The sequence below is a fragment of the Neodiprion lecontei genome, chromosome 5, assembly GCF_021901455.1.
Source record: "Neodiprion lecontei isolate iyNeoLeco1 chromosome 5, iyNeoLeco1.1, whole genome shotgun sequence".
Lineage (NCBI taxonomy): Eukaryota > Metazoa > Arthropoda > Insecta > Hymenoptera > Diprionidae > Neodiprion > Neodiprion lecontei.
Genome location: NC_060264.1, coordinates 3,114,818 through 3,133,188, shown reverse-complemented (window position 1 = coordinate 3,133,188; position 18,371 = coordinate 3,114,818). Strand labels below are relative to the sequence as shown.

The 18,371-nt window shown below is 40.0% G+C and overlaps 1 protein-coding gene and 1 long non-coding RNA gene across 7 annotated transcripts; one reads left to right on the top strand and one right to left on the bottom strand.

Moving 5' to 3' along the window:
- The first annotated feature begins 1,549 nt into the window (after nucleotides 1–1,549).
- On the top strand, nucleotides 1,550–4,664 carry LOC124294793. The gene is made up of 2 exons (XR_006904724.1): nucleotides 1,550–1,803; nucleotides 2,080–4,664. It is a non-coding gene; the product is annotated as an uncharacterized LOC124294793 (long non-coding RNA).
- LOC107221281 (nucleosome-remodeling factor subunit NURF301) lies at nucleotides 3,416–18,328 on the bottom strand. 6 transcript variants are annotated; one of them, XM_015660216.2, is made up of 27 exons: nucleotides 16,421–18,328; nucleotides 16,038–16,320; nucleotides 15,709–15,917; nucleotides 15,232–15,630; nucleotides 14,002–15,168; nucleotides 13,662–13,852; nucleotides 12,888–13,577; nucleotides 12,633–12,820; nucleotides 12,213–12,546; nucleotides 11,794–12,103; nucleotides 11,539–11,674; nucleotides 11,030–11,307; nucleotides 10,759–10,902; nucleotides 10,513–10,677; nucleotides 10,215–10,426; nucleotides 9,935–10,081; nucleotides 9,585–9,804; nucleotides 9,133–9,465; nucleotides 8,855–9,031; nucleotides 8,520–8,753; nucleotides 8,065–8,374; nucleotides 7,765–7,969; nucleotides 7,378–7,640; nucleotides 7,013–7,180; nucleotides 6,721–6,916; nucleotides 6,552–6,636; nucleotides 3,416–6,458 (listed from the first exon to the last, which is right to left on the bottom strand). In XM_015660216.2, exons 1-27 carry the CDS (start codon nucleotides 17,463–17,465, stop codon nucleotides 6,256–6,258), a joined length of 8,292 nt encoding a protein of 2,763 aa, XP_015515702.2. In that variant the 5' UTR covers nucleotides 17,466–18,328; the 3' UTR covers nucleotides 3,416–6,255. The 6 variants fall into 6 exon arrangements, with proteins under 6 accessions (XP_015515702.2, XP_015515700.2, XP_015515701.2 ...); XM_015660214.2 differs by having other exon boundaries at nucleotides 7,378–7,643; nucleotides 16,421–18,327; XM_015660215.2 differs by having other exon boundaries at nucleotides 7,378–7,643; nucleotides 9,133–9,462; nucleotides 16,421–18,327.
- Nucleotides 18,329–18,371: the final 43 nt, after the last annotated feature.

The following is an 18,371-nucleotide window of genomic DNA, read 5'->3' as shown; positions in this document are numbered from 1 at the left end:
GATTTGTGTTTGAATACGTTGTGTTGCACTTCATTTACTTGTAGCCCAAATCTGAGAAATCATTGTGAGTTATGAATTGATAATGTTATCGGGCTTATATCTTCATTAAATATTATGTTCTAATTATTGATTGATTATCATACTTGGTGTTGGCACACAAACATGTCGGGCCTCAATTCTAACACAGAGAGGTAGTGTATTTTGATGCGTTTGACATTTATTACCTCAGTTTTTATTATTCAAAGTTAGATTAGATTCTTAAATCCAGTATGAATGAAAAATATGAGTAACAATGCCCTTGCGTTTTCAAAACTCTTACAACGTTTAAGCTGTGATTTTCGCTTCTGCAGACAATCACGAATTTCAATTTGTAATCTTTGAGTGATGAAAAAGAAAGAAAAAAAATGGGAAAGGAACTTGGTTCTGATTGATTTTTCTTGGCTTCGGGTCTGCACAGTTTTCATTAATTATTATCAATCTGTTATACTGTTACTTATGGAGTAGTATTCCGTTTATAGGTGAAGATAAGTTGAAAAAAGAAATCCGAAATTCTGGCAATTGATCGATAATGCAATTCGATTTTTTAATTATATTTATCACCTAATCTAACTCACCGTGAAAAAATATCATCGATCTTTAACTTCTCTAATATGAATGACAGTGCCCAAAAATTCATAACCTTATCGAAATCAAAACGACTGGATTTCCTTGTTTACTGTCGATTTTCTGACTACTGATTTTGCTACTACGAGGGAATAAATTAGTTACACTGTTTGTCGCTAGGCGCACGTGGCGTACGGAGGGTCTTCCCAACAACTAACCGTTCTCGGAGCAAACTCGCTCAGTCACCCGCCCGCCTCCGAAGTCGAATCGTAAGTGAGCGTTCCTGCGCCACTCGAACCGCCGATTATCGCGCGTACTCGCCGCCGCGCATGCGCGGCGCTGACGCTCGTCGTTCGGCCGTCCCTTCCGCTGGAAGGTGCTGAAACCACGCGTCCCAGGCAAGCTTATCTCTCGTAGGCTCCTACGGATTCTTGGCCAGCTCGGTGACACCGAGTCGTTTGTTCGTATTACAGAGCTCAAGGGTCACCGAGAGCTTGGCGGGGCACCCCTCCACGCTCTCTCGCCCCCGTGTCCCCCGGGATGACTTATAAACTCGACTCTCATTTCCGTGACGCGACAAAAAAGAGGGTTACACTGAGTTAGAGGTTTAATGCTTAATACAGAATAGAGTGGTAGACGGAGAACAAACAATTTTATTCATTATGCTCGAACGACGGGCTTACGTGAAAACCAAAAACTATATAACGGTGACTCTGTCCCGAGACCTATACTAAGAAATAAAGAAATAAATTAAGAATTATCTGGGAGGTGTTGATTGGGCACAGCGCATTTGTGTAATTTGTATGCGACTAGGCAGGTGCATCATTGAGAAGCGCGTGCGATAGCAGGTACGAAGCAAGTGCTAATCCTATTAGGTGGATTGGCTTAGAGCAGGTGCACTTGTATTTCAAGTGGCCGACTTGACTCAACCTTACAGGCTGTCGCGCATGTAGTAACGCGTTGTCAGTTGCCGTTCTGAAGCGTATTAGGCGTACCACGCGATGCATATCTCTGGTTACAAAGGTTCGATAGAATTCAACGAGACATACGAAGAACTGATGGAAACTCAAGGAAAAAAATTAACACCGATTAAGGATACGTTGATAAGTTGTTGATCAAGCTGTCATAAATTGCAAATGATAAGTGAAAAATTGTGAATCGTTCTCAGAATTGAATGAATTACAATTACGTAGGTAATAGGTATACATACTTATACCATATGTTATATTAAGATTTTATGATACTAATCGGAATTTCTGTATCGAATTTTGTCAGCAGGATTCGTTACATTGTATTTTTCTGTTGGGATATTGACCATAATAATTTACCTGACATTTATGGTAGCAAATGTTATCTCAACTATTAAGATATCGAGCACATAGTATTTTTAATAAATTCAAAGCCTTGTGGGGTAAAGACTGTTAAAAATAGTATTGTTTGGTCGAATTCGAAAAAAAGATATTGTCACGTTTTCAGCATGAAGTTTTTCACCTCCAAGAACCGTAATGATACCCGTGCCTCGCTTCTTGCCATTTCAAGCAGGATTTTTACCGATTTTGAAGAAAGCTGAAATCAATGTATTCAGACGTTATTCCGAAGTATACATGACGAGAGTAAATGGTTGTACGTGGTCCCGAGTTGCTACAATTAACTCCTAAAAGGGTTCAACTAAACAAAAAAGAAAATTTCATCATATCTTCGCAGCTGTTGATTCTACGATGTCCTATTTAGAGTCCATTAAATCGATACTGAACGGAAAAAATTTGTGGCTTAAATAATGCTAGAATTAATTCTTTATTGCGCTATATTGACCTAATTTTACGACAAGAATAGATGCGCGTAGTGTACAGTCGCTGCGACAACAGACAACGTACAGGTTGTGCCGACAAACGCACCGTCTTGCAACCCGCTGCCTGCACATATCTCACACAGCTACGTAAGACAACATAAGAGTGTCGGGCTATTTTTAAGTTTCAAACTAAATATTAGGATTAACAGCGTTAATTTTGAGTTACGCGAGTAAAATCAAAATTTACAACAAAAAAATTCCTAATTCAAGATATTAATGAAATAAAATTTTTCTAATTATCAAAATGAAGAACTGATTCTTTACTCAATGTTTCGAATGAAGGGAATGAAAACAAATCCTAATTTCGTTTTGGATAAAAAAATGAAAAATAATACTTATTTCAAGGTCTTGAAGTACGAAAAGAGAATCACTCATAGAAATTTTAAAATCTAGAAATAAACAATTCTCAATTGATGCTTTAGTTCTACATTCCGGAAGGTACGGGCTTGCCTGTCAAAGCTAATCTATACTTTCTATGCAATGGAGACTTAAAGCCCGTAAAGTTGATGAATAAATAAATGAACAAATTAACAAATGAAAAAAAATAGTTCCGACGAGCGGCTGTCGAACGCACGGGTTAAACTAGACCTTCAACTAAACGGACTCGTGGTCAACGCGGAATTATATGTCAAATTTTGGTACTTCTACTTTTCTTCTAGTGAAACTACCTTCAAGAACCGAAATTATTGTGTGTTGTCGAAACTTGAGCAGGAAAGTTACATTCCAACTTCTTTTTGACCAATGATGTCGTATATTCGAAAGAAAATCGTTTTCTATTATCATTATTTTTCTTTTGATGTATGCATTGTTCCTCATAAACAGTAAACAAAATTCGAAAAAAAAATCTCGATCCTGTTCGGATGTATGCAATTGTCCCTTCATGCCTAAATCACAATATTATAATCATAAATCTATATGTATAGTTATTGGTTTGGTACAAATGATGTTCGGTCACTGTAGTAGTTATTTTTCTAGCGTTCATTATGTTTATTTGAATAAGTGAGAGTACAAAATTCTCCCGTCAAATCATTCGTTACCTGATGATGACCGTCGCATTGTATTGTATTTAATTTGGGTTTTCACTAATTTTCAGTATTTTACATTTTATTGACTCTAAGCGTGAGTATCGTCAATTCTTATCACGCTCCGATTAGACGAATGAATTACTAGTTAATAATTCTGGGTTTCACTTGAAAAATGAACATTTTATGAACAGCATTTGACCTCATTATTCGATGATATGAAGAAGCGGTAAAATATTTTGAATCATCAATTTCAACGACTGTGATTTCAAATTTCCTTAGAACATACAACTTAACAATGAATTACATTCAACTTGTAATAAACCTGATTATTCTTTTCGTAACACCTTTGTTACCTTACTAAATCCAGCTGTCAAGGTAAAGGTCGAAAATTGAATAACGTATCCAGTGGAACGACAAAGTATGGACTTATTTACAATTAAAAATTGGATAACGTGAATTAGAAAAATAAAGAGTCTTTCAACAGATGTTTCAAAGATTTGTTATTTCCAGAACGCGTTGAATGAATTCTCGACCACTACCATTACTCTGGCAAATCAAAAAAGAGCAAAGTATAATAATATTTATTTTAATTCTTTCTAATTTATATTGTAGTAGTGCAATAAAAACAACAAAGTTTATGATTAAAATTAGTACAAATATATTTATTATCAACTATATAGTATTTAGGGTTTCAGATGAATATATATATAATTATGTAATCACACTTTGTTGCTTTTTTATTTAAAAGAAAATAAACAATCTTATATGATTAATCGTAATAAACTGGGAATAAAAGGCGCCCGTCAAGAGTTGGTTACCAGGTTCACCTCTCCGTTCATGATAATCACTTTAATCTATTTCCTTGATGATATTTCCCATTTTAGAATGGATCAGTTACATTATGCTTTGCAATTTATTACATTTAAGCAGCAACGTTCTCTCAATATTCTTTTTCTCGCTACAGTAAATGATAATCATTATGCAGCCAATGACGAGTTATAGATACCCAATACGATATCATGTCGATTGTAACGTCCGTATTTCCAGAATTCCTATCAGTCACCATTCCAGGAGTGAACGAACAAGAAAATCGAACTCAATTTACTATGACGATATAACTGTAGTAACCGAAAAAAACAGTGGGGGGAAAAAAAAAAAATACACGTGATCAAGCCAGACGCTGCAACTTGAGGTAAATAGAACTACGCGTATATAGTTACGTTCGAGTAAAAAGACGGCATGAGGGTGAAAAAAATTTTGTACCGATAAAAAAAAAAACCAGCAAAACTGTTCAATGTAATTGTGCAGAGTGCAACTTCAATGATAACTTGTTATTACTAAACGATCGTATCAGCCAGAGTCTTTAATTATTATATTCATTCGTTTCTTAATTGAACCAAAAGATTGAGGATGCATGCCTTGCTTCATTGTACGATATACGTATACATATACGTACATGTTACAGTGTTACTATATATACAGTAAAGCAAATTATTATTTAGGCGTACGTATGTGTAGGTAGGTGTGTGCGCGTGTATACACACACACACATGCATACTCATGCATAAATAAGAATTTGTTACCTGTAATTTAGTAACCATCAGCCTACTGGGTTTGCTATTTCTGATGTCAAATATGTGAGTTGTGTAGTAGCTTTAATTGTATAAACTGTGAAAGTTGAATGTTGTCTTATACTTCCAGATTCATTACTTATGGATGTAAAAATGAACGCAACTGTTACGTTAAGAGTTATAATAATTAGCAATAATTGCTTAATAATACTTTAATAGTTAAAATATAAACAATTTAGTTGAAAACTAGAGCCTTTCCATATCTGACATCGCACACAATTGATTATTATAAACTGTTACCAAAGTTCATCAATCGCATTCCTAGACACTGCCTATGTTTATGTATGTACAAGAGTAGCAGTTTAAATCACCTGCTTATTCTTACAATCTAACATCATATGTCTCGTTTATAAACAATTTCTTTCATATATAGAAAATTTATGTGATTAAAACAACGTAAGTAATGTAATAATTACTTGTGAGCACAATAAACAAATTTGTACAATTTATTATGCGCGTCCTAATAATCTTAGACCTATGTTGTACGCGACATGTTGTCGGACGATAATGCAATAAAGAGAGATGGGCGGATCAAAATATATAGCGTCACACACATCTGGATGCGCAAGATTTTGGATGGAACTGCGTCTGACAAATAGTTCCATTTAACGTTATAATTACTACAAACTCGCTGCTTTTCATTTGACAACTCCGCGGGGGTAAACTTCTAATTATTGTTTGACTTGCGTATTGAATGATACATGACTGAATCCATGTATAATATGTATAGTATATAAATAATAGAGATATGCGAAATAATCACTGTAATGAGAAATATGCGAAACGACGGAGAAAAAAATAAAGGGAGTTATAAAAAGATATAAGAAATCTTTTTATTAGCGCCGAATGTGTTATCCATTTTGCCGAGTCACCCATGACTTTCTTATACTAAGCATGGTGGGTTCTCAATTATTCAGAGTAGTACCATAGTCAAAAACTCATGTGAAGTGAATTTTCGCACAACTCTAATAAATAGTAGGTTTATTTGTATGGGCTAATTATAACTTACGATTAACTTGAGTTTCTGTTACTTCATGCTTTTTTCTTGTCACTGGCACAGGTCAATTCAATAACACTGCACTTTTGCAAATAAAAGTGCCGATGGCATGTACTTTCACTCATTTAGTTACTATTCAGTTTTGATTGATCATTTGCCTTCGGAGAACTTTTCTCTTAGACTTTTAATTTTGTGCACAAAGTAAGTTTCCAAAGACTCAGCACACTTGAAGAACGGAGACTCCTTAGGGTTATAGTAACGACAGTTATCAAATATCTTGGTCATGTCTCCGATAAACTCGCTAAGTTTTTTGTATGATCTGTCATTTATCCTCAATTCGATAGTTTGCAAATCTGAAATCATCACAGCGATTGTAATATTTACTGCAGAAGATATTTCAGAAGCTTGAGAAGTCTTGATAATAACACGTCAATTAAGATACTCACCCATAGGTTCTTTTATAACTTTGTAGTAATCTGGCGCCTCGTTGGGATCTACAGGCTCCATAAAAGGCCAGGCACTCTTGTGTGCCTGTAATTATATAATCAAAGACAATTGCCAGATTAATTGCCAGAGTCTTCGTCGGTAAAAGTATCCCCAATTTTTGTTTCATACCTGTATCTGTTTTATTAACTTCTTTAAAAGGTCAAGATCCTTTCCGTTAAGATTTTTCATATTAGCAAAGTTAACCGAGGAGTTTCGCTGGCAATTTGGGCAGACGTATTCATCAATGTTATCAGCTTCGGATTGAAGAATACCTACGCAACGACCATGGAACCAGTCCTGGCATTTGTCACAGCAAATATAAAACCTTTGAAAAATAAAAAGCGAGTGTGTTATCATCTTCAAACAATTAATTTTTAAGTGTTACGTGGAAAAGAATGTATCATTGTAAGAAGACCCTCACTGAGATTCATCATAAGGTTGTTTGCAAAGACAGTACAGCTCTTGCGTATCTCTCGCATGCCGACACTCGGTGCATACAAACTCAGACAGTGATTTGCTCATTTCTTCTGTAATTCCCACGCAGTCTCCATGGAACCAATTGTTACAGAGATCGCAACCTACGTAAAATCTGTTGGGTAGAAGACAAATTAAAAAATTGTTCATCTGCTCGGTGACTAGTGATCGATACGGCATGTAGTAATCAATATAATTAGTAATCAATAAATCGGTTCAATGGTGGCGGTACATGAGAGTTCATAGAAATAGGATTCGCATTTGATTTTAGTATTCAGTTTCGAGAAATTCTCGACAAATACGAATACTTACTTCGTTTCGTCGTAAGGCGTTCTACACAGGCAGTAGAGCTTCTCTTTTTTGATACGTCCCCCCGCGGTGGTTGCCGTTGAAGCACCAGGCGGTGTTGTGCTGTTTCCTTGGACTCTGTGCTTCTTAGGCCTGCCCCCACGATTTGGTGGGCTGACATGTTGCGCTGCCTGAGCGTTCGATTTACGCTTAGCACTTCCGACCTTGACTTCATCCTGTTTGTGCCTTTCTGCCTTAGTTCTTGTAGCTAGTTCAGCGGAAAGATCCTTCTGAAATAAATTCGACTCCTTGGTACTTTTATTTTCAACAAGAGTTTGTTTTTGCATAGTAACCTAAAATGGCAACCAGGTATAAATTTTCCTGGTATAATTTTTGCATCATTTGCCATACCTGAATATCGATTTGCAATTCCTTCTCGAGCAAAGCTCGTTTTTTCAATATGTCTTTTTTTAGGAGTTCCTTGTGCCGGAACAACAACACTTGCATTCGAGAATGAACTTGCTGCTTTCTCCTCTGTTCTTGAGAATCCCTTAGTTTCCCAGCACGATTCTTTGGAGTAGCCTCGGTATTCTCTACAACCTCCGTCTTGGGTGTTCTGTGACATTGAAAGACATTGGGTGGCGTTAGTCGTTTTACTATTGTTACAAAATTGGTATGTAATGTGTTCAATTTGAATTGCAACAAACTTACTTCGTTATATCTCGAGGTTCTTGTCGTGGGGCTGGTCTTTTCTTCGGTGTTTCGCTCCATTCGTTATCCTTATCATTTGTCGTCACATTAGGAGTAGTAGGTGAGGCAAGTGGCGGAACGTGGGGCGGCGCAGGTCTCTTCCGGGACGGAGCTCGCGTTGTAGTTGCAGTTGGGGTGCCGTGGATTTGGTTGCAGGTTATGGAGCTCTCGACGCCACCCTTCATTTGCTTCTCTTGATACCGCTGCAGTTGTAGAAGTTTCTCTTCTATTTCAGGATTAAGATTTTCCTGCTTTAGTGCATTTTTTATTGCTGTAAAAAAAATTGTATCAATGTTTCATTCTCAATTTGCTTCTGCACCAATCTGTGTGACAAAACTTGATTCCTTCGTTCGCAACTTGTATTAACGGAGGTGAAAGATGTTGACTGGAGTTTAGAAAAAAAATCGTATATTTACTTTGCTGTATGTAATCCGGAGTAAGGACAAATTTGTTAGGTGACGATGTTTGATTAGGCTCTTGGGAAGGCTGTGAAGGCTGCTGCCCATTCGCCAGAGCTGCACGTTGGGGTTCAGCTTCGCTTCCGGTAGTTGGACGTCCGACCTGCTGCACTACGACTTTGGGCTTTATCGGAGAACCTGGGGCTGCAGTCTGAGATGGAGCTGGGGTTGTAGCTGACTCAGTTTGCGGTGCTGCAAAATCGAAGAATATTTTTCCGATTCACATAAATTTGTGATAATTTACAAAAACCAGACCGTTTATAAGGAGAAAGGGAAAGAAGCGTGATAAATACCAGCTGCCGAAGGAGACGTGTGTGGAGGTGAAGCTACCGGTTGCTGTGTTTGTTGAGAGTGAGCAGATGTTGTTGGCGTGCGAGAAGCAACTGCCGTTTGAGTTCCTGGAGCTGGTTGAACTGCTAGGTATATCTTCGTTGGTCCTAGCACACCTTGCTTGCCAGTAGTTGCTTGTGCTGAAATGTGAAAAAGATTTTCAGAAACACTTCATTGGAATAAGTTAAACTTGATCAGATCCGCAATCTACTTCTGAACCTGAACTCACTAAAGAACAGACCTTTGAGCAGTTGTTGCTTGACTTGTTGTTGAACCATGGCGAGTTGCTGTGGAGTGAAGTCGGCTCCTTGGAGTCCTTGCAAAACTATTCGGGGACCTTGAGATGTTTGAATCACCTGAGCTGTGACACACTTTATAACGGTACCAGGTGGCTGCCCTGCTAACAGAGAAGCTTCTACACTGCCAGGAGTTGGAGTTGAACCTGGAGCAGGACTTGCAGCAGCTGGTGTGGTGGTCGTTGTCGCTGTCTGAGCACTGGTCACCGTATTTGTAGTAGCTAGTTCTGTAGCTTGCGTCGACGGAGTTGCAGGCTGATTCTGCTGAGCCGCTGCTGCTGCGCAGTTATTATTACAGACTTGAAAATCTTTGTACCAAAATACATGGTCAATAAATTTGATATTTAGTATAAAGTAATATGAAATGAAATCTTGAACTGGATATCAAATGTCTAACCTTGTTGAGGTTTTGTAGGTGAAACAGCATTTTTCACAACAGCACTGCTAGTTGAATTCAGATGAACAATCTGATTACCAGTCGGTGTACTACGTATAACAACTTGGTGTCCTCCGATCGTTGCCAACTGAGCTTTGCCGGACGCGAGCTGCTGGGCAAGGGCTGCATTATTCACCACGATTTGATTTGTATTGATAACTTGCCCACCCGGGGTCAATACCTATAGTTACGATTTTCATATTGTTACAAGTATAAATCGTATATTATGTTCGGTAAATCATGAGATTTATAAGGATCTAAATGATTGGATTACCGAATATTATTTGTCTGTATGGGGTAAATTGACTTACCTGTGGTTGTGGGGTGGCTGGTTGCTGCGCTTGGATTTTTTGGGTTTGACTGGTTGGAGTTTTTGTGGGACTGGCTTTGGTAGCAGATGTTGTAACAGGTGTAGCTGGTTTGACAGAGCTTGTGTTGCTCGCAGACTTAGTGACGCTCTGTAAATTTCATGAATTACAATAATTGCTGAAGCAAGTTGGTATTAGGAGGAAAAAGTAAATTTCTGAATGCTACACAATGTACTTCATACACGATATGTTGTGAATTGAAATGAATTTGAAATATGGGCACCTGCGGTGTGGTTGTGCTTGCCGAACTTGTGGTCGCAGGCGTCTGTGTAGGTGTGGCAGCTATAGCTTGACCAGTGTTTAGAACATGGAGTTTTCCGTCAGGCATTTGTACAAGTTGTTGACCAGGCATCAACCCTCGAACCTGGAGTTTACCATCCGGCCCTCGAAGGATCTGGACCCGCTGCTGTACGTGCTGAACGGGGGTGTTGGAGGCTGCAGAATAGACATTGACGCAATTAGAGGAATTTCTAATTTTTCCGCAAAATTTGTTTGTAATTAATAATTACGATTCCAAGTACCTGCTGAAACTTGATTTGTATGATTGATCTGAACAGTTCCCTGATTCGTTACTTTTATCAACGACTGTTGCTGTTGTGGCTGAGACTGAGGGGTTTGAGATGTGACGGTAGTCTTGGGGAGAATGCTCGTGGGCCCTGAGACAACTCGAGTCGTGCCGTCAGAAGCTATAAAATTGAATGATTGAGTTTAAATTCTAATATTACAACGAATTCGAATAAAAATTTGAAAACGTGTAATATACTCACATTTGGTCATGTATATACGCCTAGTTCCAAGGAAAGTTTTATTTTGAGACGGCGTGGTCAAGAGTGATGTGAGCTGGGATTTTCCAACACTAGTATTTGGACTAGCAGGTATTGCTACTTTGGAAACTATTTTGACGGTGCCATCTGTCAACACGGAAAAACTCAATGGATGAAAAATCGAATTACAAATATAAATTCAATTACGTGGTACAGTTGCACAAAATGAAAAAACGAGAATGGTTGTAGAAAAAAAAAAAAAATATTTCCTCACCTGGATTGGAGTTTGACGTAACTTTGATGATCTGATTAGGGGAACCTGTGACATTTGCTGGACTCTTCAGAGTTTCCAGGGCCCTCTTTTGTTGGTGAGCGGCCCTTTGAATACGCAGCTGTTGCTCCATTTTCTCTTTAATTTCTTCAGGCGTTGCCTTGCCGCTGACCAACTGGTCAACGGCTCCTGTAATCGACCCCCTATTCCCACCCGCAACCACAGATTGCGGTACTCCTGATCGACTCCTAGTAATAATCTGGGCATTAGCCTTCTCTAACCTAAAGGAGAGACACATACCAAGCGAGGGGTTAGTGTTTGTTGGTGTTAGGCGAGGATGGGAAGATTTGACAAAAACCAGTGACGACAAGGTTCATGAGTTAGCAAATCCCAGGCGCATCCAATAGCGAATATCCCTATGATATAGCGCGCTAAATGTCTGAAGTAATTTCGACATCTCGCAACCCAGCATTCACTTCCGTATTATGCAATTGTATCGCAAGCGTACTCACTTGTCTCCATATTGCTTTATCTCCCAAAGTTCAAGTTTATCTTCGTCCACCCACTCCTCGTTCACCTGAGGCTCCGTACTTTGCGGTGATTCAGGACGTTTTCTTTTTCTCAACCCGCTACGGATTGAAGTAACCTCTGAAATTTTATTTAATAAATGAAACAACATTATCCAATTTTTTTGGAATATTAACCTGATCTGCAAATAATTTCATACGTTATGCAAAACTACCTAATTGTTTTACAATTTGACTTACCTCTAACTTGCTTTGGCAGCTCTAAAGGTATCACTACTTTTCTTCGAAGATATTGTACTCTGTCCATGAATTGGCCGACATGTCGATGCTTCAAGATCTCCAAGGACATAATCTCGTTGTCAGTTGTGACTTGATGCTTGCCATCCGTTGACAAAGGTTTGGCAGACATATCGTCCCAGCGTAAACAAGCCCATAAAATTCTCAACTGTATTGCAGCTGCAGCCAATGACTTTAGGCCAACAGTTCTGTAAAGCCAACACGTTTTGAACAATGGCCTTGGGCAGGGATACGGCCATACAGCCATGTTCGCCTGAAACAGTGAAACGTCACTGGATATAGGTTTTTATTATTTACAGGATGCACTGTACCAACAACTATTATTTAGCACACTGTTAAAATAATGTGACTACAGAACATACCTTAGCAATATGATGAAATCCTTGGACAGGAGTTCGTCCGCCAAGTCGCGAAAGTTTACGAAGTTCGTGCTGCGGCAATACAAGGATACTGCGGTGTTTATTTCTTGTGGAAAATGTTGAGCAAAGTGGATATTTTACTGGAGTACGTTTCTTTCGTCTGTCCGCCAATGAAATCGAAACTTTTTTCAGATAAAGTTTCCCTTCTGTCGAAGTGGCAGAATATACTCTCTCAGTTCCATCCGCAGTCAATTCTCTAGCTGTTATGGCGCTCCGATGCACAGTTCTGCCTCGACGGTTGATAAATATTGTTTTTAACCCCATATTGTTGAGATTGCTAGCGAAAAAAATTACAGAATTTGGGATATTATTAAATGTGCACTCCAAAGTATTCTAGAATATATCCTTATTTTCCTCTCCTACCATGTCTTTGTCTCCGATGCAACTGAGACTGAATTTCGAGATGATAAACTCTCCTGTGAACTCTGAACAACGCCGTCCACGGTTTTTATTGTTTGTTGAGACGTAGTAACAGTTGTCGTTGTCACAACATTGCTAGTTGTTTTGATCGTTGTCACTATATTTTCATCCTCAAAGCCATTGCCCTCAACCTGAAAGTTTTCATCGAAGTTAATATATTTGTTACAATTTGTAGTCATTACTTTAATGACAACTTACTTTTATGCTATCTTCTGGGGTCGTTTCTTCTAATTTAATTCTTTTAGCCGGTTTTGAAGGGCTATCGGAGAGCAAAGGCGCTTCCGACATGTTATCAACGACTACGTTTGTTGCCTGAACTTCTTCGGCACAGTGCGTAGCCATTGCAACGGCAGACTCCAAATCCCTTCTGATAGCATCTTTAGCCTCATCTGTTGCTTCGTGTTTCAAGCTTGCTTTAGATTGTTGGACAGAGGATGTACTGAACGGGGCTAGGCTTGGCAGTGACTGACTGTTGCTCAAGCTCTTGGCTTTTTTTAGTAAAGTAATTAGATCTCGTTTTAGCCTAGCTTTCTGCAAACACATTGGGGAATAGCACGTTGAGGTGAGACTCTGTGCTGCTGCTGCATTCACCTTTCCAGGAGGAGGGGTCATGTTGCAGTAACGAGAATAACAGCTGCCATTCTTTGATGAGCGCATTATATTTGCATACTGAGTTCTGACTAGTTGGATCCGTTTCCCAATCGCCGTTAGCATGTCTCTAGCAGACGAGGAAATCGCTTTAGTTGGTGATTTTCCAGACAATATATTCTGCAGTGGTCCGTCGACAGCATCTGTATCGCTCTCTTCATTATTCTCAATGTCTACTTCTGCATCACCTTCGGTGTTTTTTGGAACAGCTGCTTGGGCGGTTACCTCCTTTGACTTCTCCTGTGATTTATTTAACATAAAAACATTTGCGAACAGGAACGGAGCAAGGAAAACGAGATAGTACAATAATAATTTTTTACGTACCGTTTGGGATAACTTTCTCTCTTCCAAGACTTTTAGGTGTGTTCTCCTCGATAAGAAATCGTCGATTCTAGTTTTTTTGGCAATTTTTGGGTAATGCAAACGACCAGGTGTAGTTAATGCCTTGGTTACATCGATTTCTTCAAACTGATGTATCGGTAGAAATACTTTTTCGATTTTCATTCCAGCTAAAACTATAGGAGATTACATCAACTGCGTTAATTTTCTGTTTATACAAAAAAAATTAGTAACACAAAATGTATAGAAGGTAACGTCAAACATAATAAGAAATTATAACGTGATATCCAAGAATACAAATAATGCCAAAATAGTGCCTACTCACAAGGTATGTGTGGTTTATTTTCTTGGTTCGAGTTCAGCAAGAATTTTCCGTCCAATCTTTCTTTCACATCTGGTTTTTCTTCCGCTTTAACTTCTTCAGATTCATTTTCTTTCTTCACAGCTTCAACTGGGTGTTCCTCCTTTATTTCTTGTTTCACCTCTGTAGCTTCTTCAGGCTCGGCTTTTAAGTCCTTGAGGTCCTTGGGCTCACAGTACTCTTTTATTAAGAATTCATAAGTTGGCGGATCAAGAGCCAAAATCTTGATACCTCCCTGATCCCTAATTTGCACCATAATCTTTTGAGGGCCAGCTCGCAAGCCAGCTTTGTTCAGATTCGCAGACCTGTAGCGACGGCTTGCCGACAGCCAGAGCCATCCCCATTGACCGTGAACCCTGTACTCTTCGCCTTTCTGCTTCCAGACTTGATGTTTCAGCCCCAGCGTATACTTGACAAAGTTGTAGGTAAGCCTGTTCCGCTCCTCCTCGTCTTCCTTTTCTTTCTTATCCTTCTTATCTTGCCGCTTTTTTTCTTCTCTTTCAAGCGCCGTCACTCGTTGAAGCTTAACGTGACCAAGCTGATCGTGCCAGACGCTGGCAAACACGACGGATTTTATGCAGGCTTGAAGGACTATCAGAGCTCTTGCAAAGTCGCGGGGATTCACGCAAGCTCCAACCGCAGTAGTCCACGGTTTTCGAAGCAAAGGCCAGTTAGTATGCATAAATGGTGCCTGGATACTTCCTTCCAATTGTAAGATGGTTTGACGCAGGGTGCTCACTAAAAGAGCTCGCGTTCCCGTCAAACTCCCAACCCATTTGAACTCGGAAGCTTGCGTTAGAGAGAATTTGTGTGACAGATGTCTCTTCTTATCGCGTTCTTCATTACGCTGAGGTTTATTGAGCGCTATCGCGTTTGTGCTATACTGGTTGACGTATGATTTAAACCCGTTATCCATTCCGAGTTTGAACAGGTGAGTACCTGATGCTATTTGATGTGCCTTCTGACGTGTTATTCGAGTTCCGTCACCTTCATCTTTCAAAGATTTATCCAGTTTCTCAAGCTCTTCCTTAGAAAGTATCGTCGTGCTCCTTCTTTTCAAATCATCCATATTGAAAGTACGTGGTTGTAGCGAGCCTGTCTTTGATCTTGTTACAATTGTATGCTTTTTGCCTGTGTGATTGGACATTTCTGTTTTTAAACCTATCGATATCTCATCATCCCTCTTGTACTTACCATCTTTTCCAACCTTGGAAGAATCATCTTCCTCCTCTAAAACTTCTTCTTCAACTTCTTCAGAGGAGGAGACAGACGTACTCGTCTTGGAAGTCTTCGGGGCTGTCTCGGTCCCCGCTGCTGCCGCAGTTGTTACCATCTCTGATGTATCGCCACCGCCCACTTCCACTGTTTCCGCCACTTGTGCTGAAGGATTTTGCTTGTCGACGTCCATACCATCACCGCCCCCTCTATCTGTGTTCTGTCCAGAAACAGCCGCTAATTGTTCTTCTAAAGAATCTGTACCTTCATGCATTCTCCGGACCATTTCCTCGGCATCTTGTCTCTCCTTTTCTTTCCTCTCCTCCTCTTCTCTGTTAAGTTTTTCTTGCCTCTCTTTTTGCATTTTCAATATGTTGGCTGCAAGGAAAAAATTGTTATCAACACTGGAACTGCATGGATTTTACTAGGATTCAATTTGAATCTGCAACTGCTTACCATTTTCTACCTCAAAGTACGACTTTTTATTTCCCTTGCATTGGTTTGTTATTTTTTCAGTGAGTTCCATTTGACGTACTATCTCTTCCTTATAATCTGACAATTCACGAAAGAGCGCCACTTCCATTTCATTTCGATCCAAACAATTCATCAGTTCCTCGAACTGGAGAGGTGTACTATAGTACCAGACCTCGCCATTTTCACTTTCCCTGTACAAAAACTTAATCGTTTACAAGGGAATCAACCACCATCCATGTTTTATTGAATGCGATCTATGGGGAATGAGGACAAGATAGGAAAAGAAACAAGTCAGAACTGTGTAAACTTACACAAAAACTCTCCTGCCTAGGAACCAATATTTTCGCCCATGACGATCAAATCCTAAATGTTCCTGCCTGCATAGCAAACCATTCTTCTCTACATCCGGCAAACAGTCCACTACTCCGGTAATTTTGTGTGCCTTGCAGATGCTGCACTGCCAATCTTCAGTAGGGACATCGACCAGTGGTGGCTCGACGCATTCCAAATGGAATACTGCAGGACATGTTTCGCAGCACAGGAGATCCCCAAGTCGATGGCAAACACGGCAATGATCGTCATAGTGAACATTCCCTGTATATAAAAAAGGTAATTATTGCATTAGTGAACAGAGATGGAAATATGATTTTTGTATGTATTCAAACGAACTCCAAATAGAATAGGAAGGTGGTACCTTCGTGCAACAAATCCTCACGCACGGGATTGGTAATGAGAAACTGGTCTGTTAAAAACTGCAATACTTTGAGGCGATCATTGACGGAAGTGAAGGGATATTCGCAAGAGGAAAGTATCTGAAGAATGTTTTCGTCAAAGCACTTATCACTTTCTACATATGATCGCAGTACTTCGGGCCAAGTCATAGGATCAACAAAATACAAGCTGACATTGACGGAATCCTTTTGATCCAAGGGGCCGAAGTGGGTCTGCTGAGAGTCTTCCTCTCTGAGCAGCGCTTTGATAAGCATAATGTGAATCTCGGCTAGAAGATTCGTCTGATCTTCGCATACAAGCGCAGCGCAAAAGTCCTCGAACCTAAACGAGGAGAGACGAACCAGAGTTCGGAAGTGTCTCAAAACCTCGTATATGGACAAAGATGGGAGTACAAATTCCTTGGAGACGAGTAAGTCATCGGAAGATTTCGGCAAATCAAGAGGCGGCAGCTCTCGGTTTTGGAGCCAAAGTGGCTCGGGACTGGGAGCACGTTGAGCCTGCTGACTTAGAAGAGTTTTCCTAGGTGTGCCGCTAGTCGTGCTGTAGCTGGATAGTGAGAAATCACTATCGCTGGATGGATCTGGCTCTTCGAGGCTTTCCGAGGACTCGATGTCACTGTGAAGAGGCTCTTCATCTACGTCAGTCTTGTCACTAGACTCGTCACCAAAGTCAGAGCCATAGTGGTACTCCGAGTCATGGTAGTCGACGTTTGGGTTGTAACCACGTCGCTGGTAGGCACTGGAGCCGGAGTGGCCGCCTTTCCTCGCATGCTTGTCCCTTGGCCCTCGAGACTTTCTGCTCCGCGTACTGCGCCTGCTCTCTTCGCTCTCAACTGGAGATGAGGCCCGAGACGCTGTTGGTGTGCTTGGCTGGGAGTTAGGTGTTTCGGAACCCTTGTTTTGCAGATATTTTGGCTTCTTCATAAGGTGATATTGGAATTTTTTCGGTCTCTCCATAACCACGGACTTTGGGGGACGACCCCGTCTCTTCGTACCTCTTCCCGTCATTTTTACCTTTTATCGAGTGTCAATTAACTTCAACCCTACTTAACACGTGGTTTATGAAAACGCGCGCTTGTAAACAAATACAAATGACACCGTTGCAACGAAATGGATCCCATGTTTGTACTCTGATCTTTGCGCCATTTTTCGGCTATAGTCACGTGACCAAACACCTATTTACCATCATAAACGTCCACCGGTGGTATCCCTTACACCTTCCGCGATTTAAATGGAGCTAACAATCGACGTAGTCCAACAATAAACGAGAGGATTTATTATCAATAACGACAAAACGAAGCACAGAATTAATCACTGACGCGAATGTGAGGGGAAATTACAATAACCGACCCATTAAGAGAGCGGTGTTTCAATTGGCTGAGCGAAACGCCGCCATGTCAACTCTGCCAAGCATCTGTTCATAAATCAGGGTTAGCCCAACGTTTATATCACACGATTTCTTAAAATATATTATTTATTTAATATTCCCGTTCACGAGTCAGCCATTAGATTTATTTATCCCACATTTGGTTTAAATATTTATTCCACACATTCACGTGAAACGAAACTGAGACCCAATCACATCGCTCGTAACTAAACGAATTCCTGACACATCAACAGTAGGTGGCGCCTTAGGTTTTGGAAAAAGCGCCATATTCCATGTACCCCAGGTCGAGATATGGGCAAAATGCGTGTACGGAGTTTAATGTATCTACAAGTATTCACCCTCGCCACGAAATACCTTCGTCAGCGTCGTCACCATTTATCTTAAATAGATTAATCTGATATTTAACGAACAATGCACCGGTCGCTCGATCTTATTTCAACGATAACGCTTAGATTGTCTGAATAACTTTCGGCTGAAGGAGAAAAAAAAACGAAACATGCTTTTTTTTTAGTACTCGGTCTACTCGC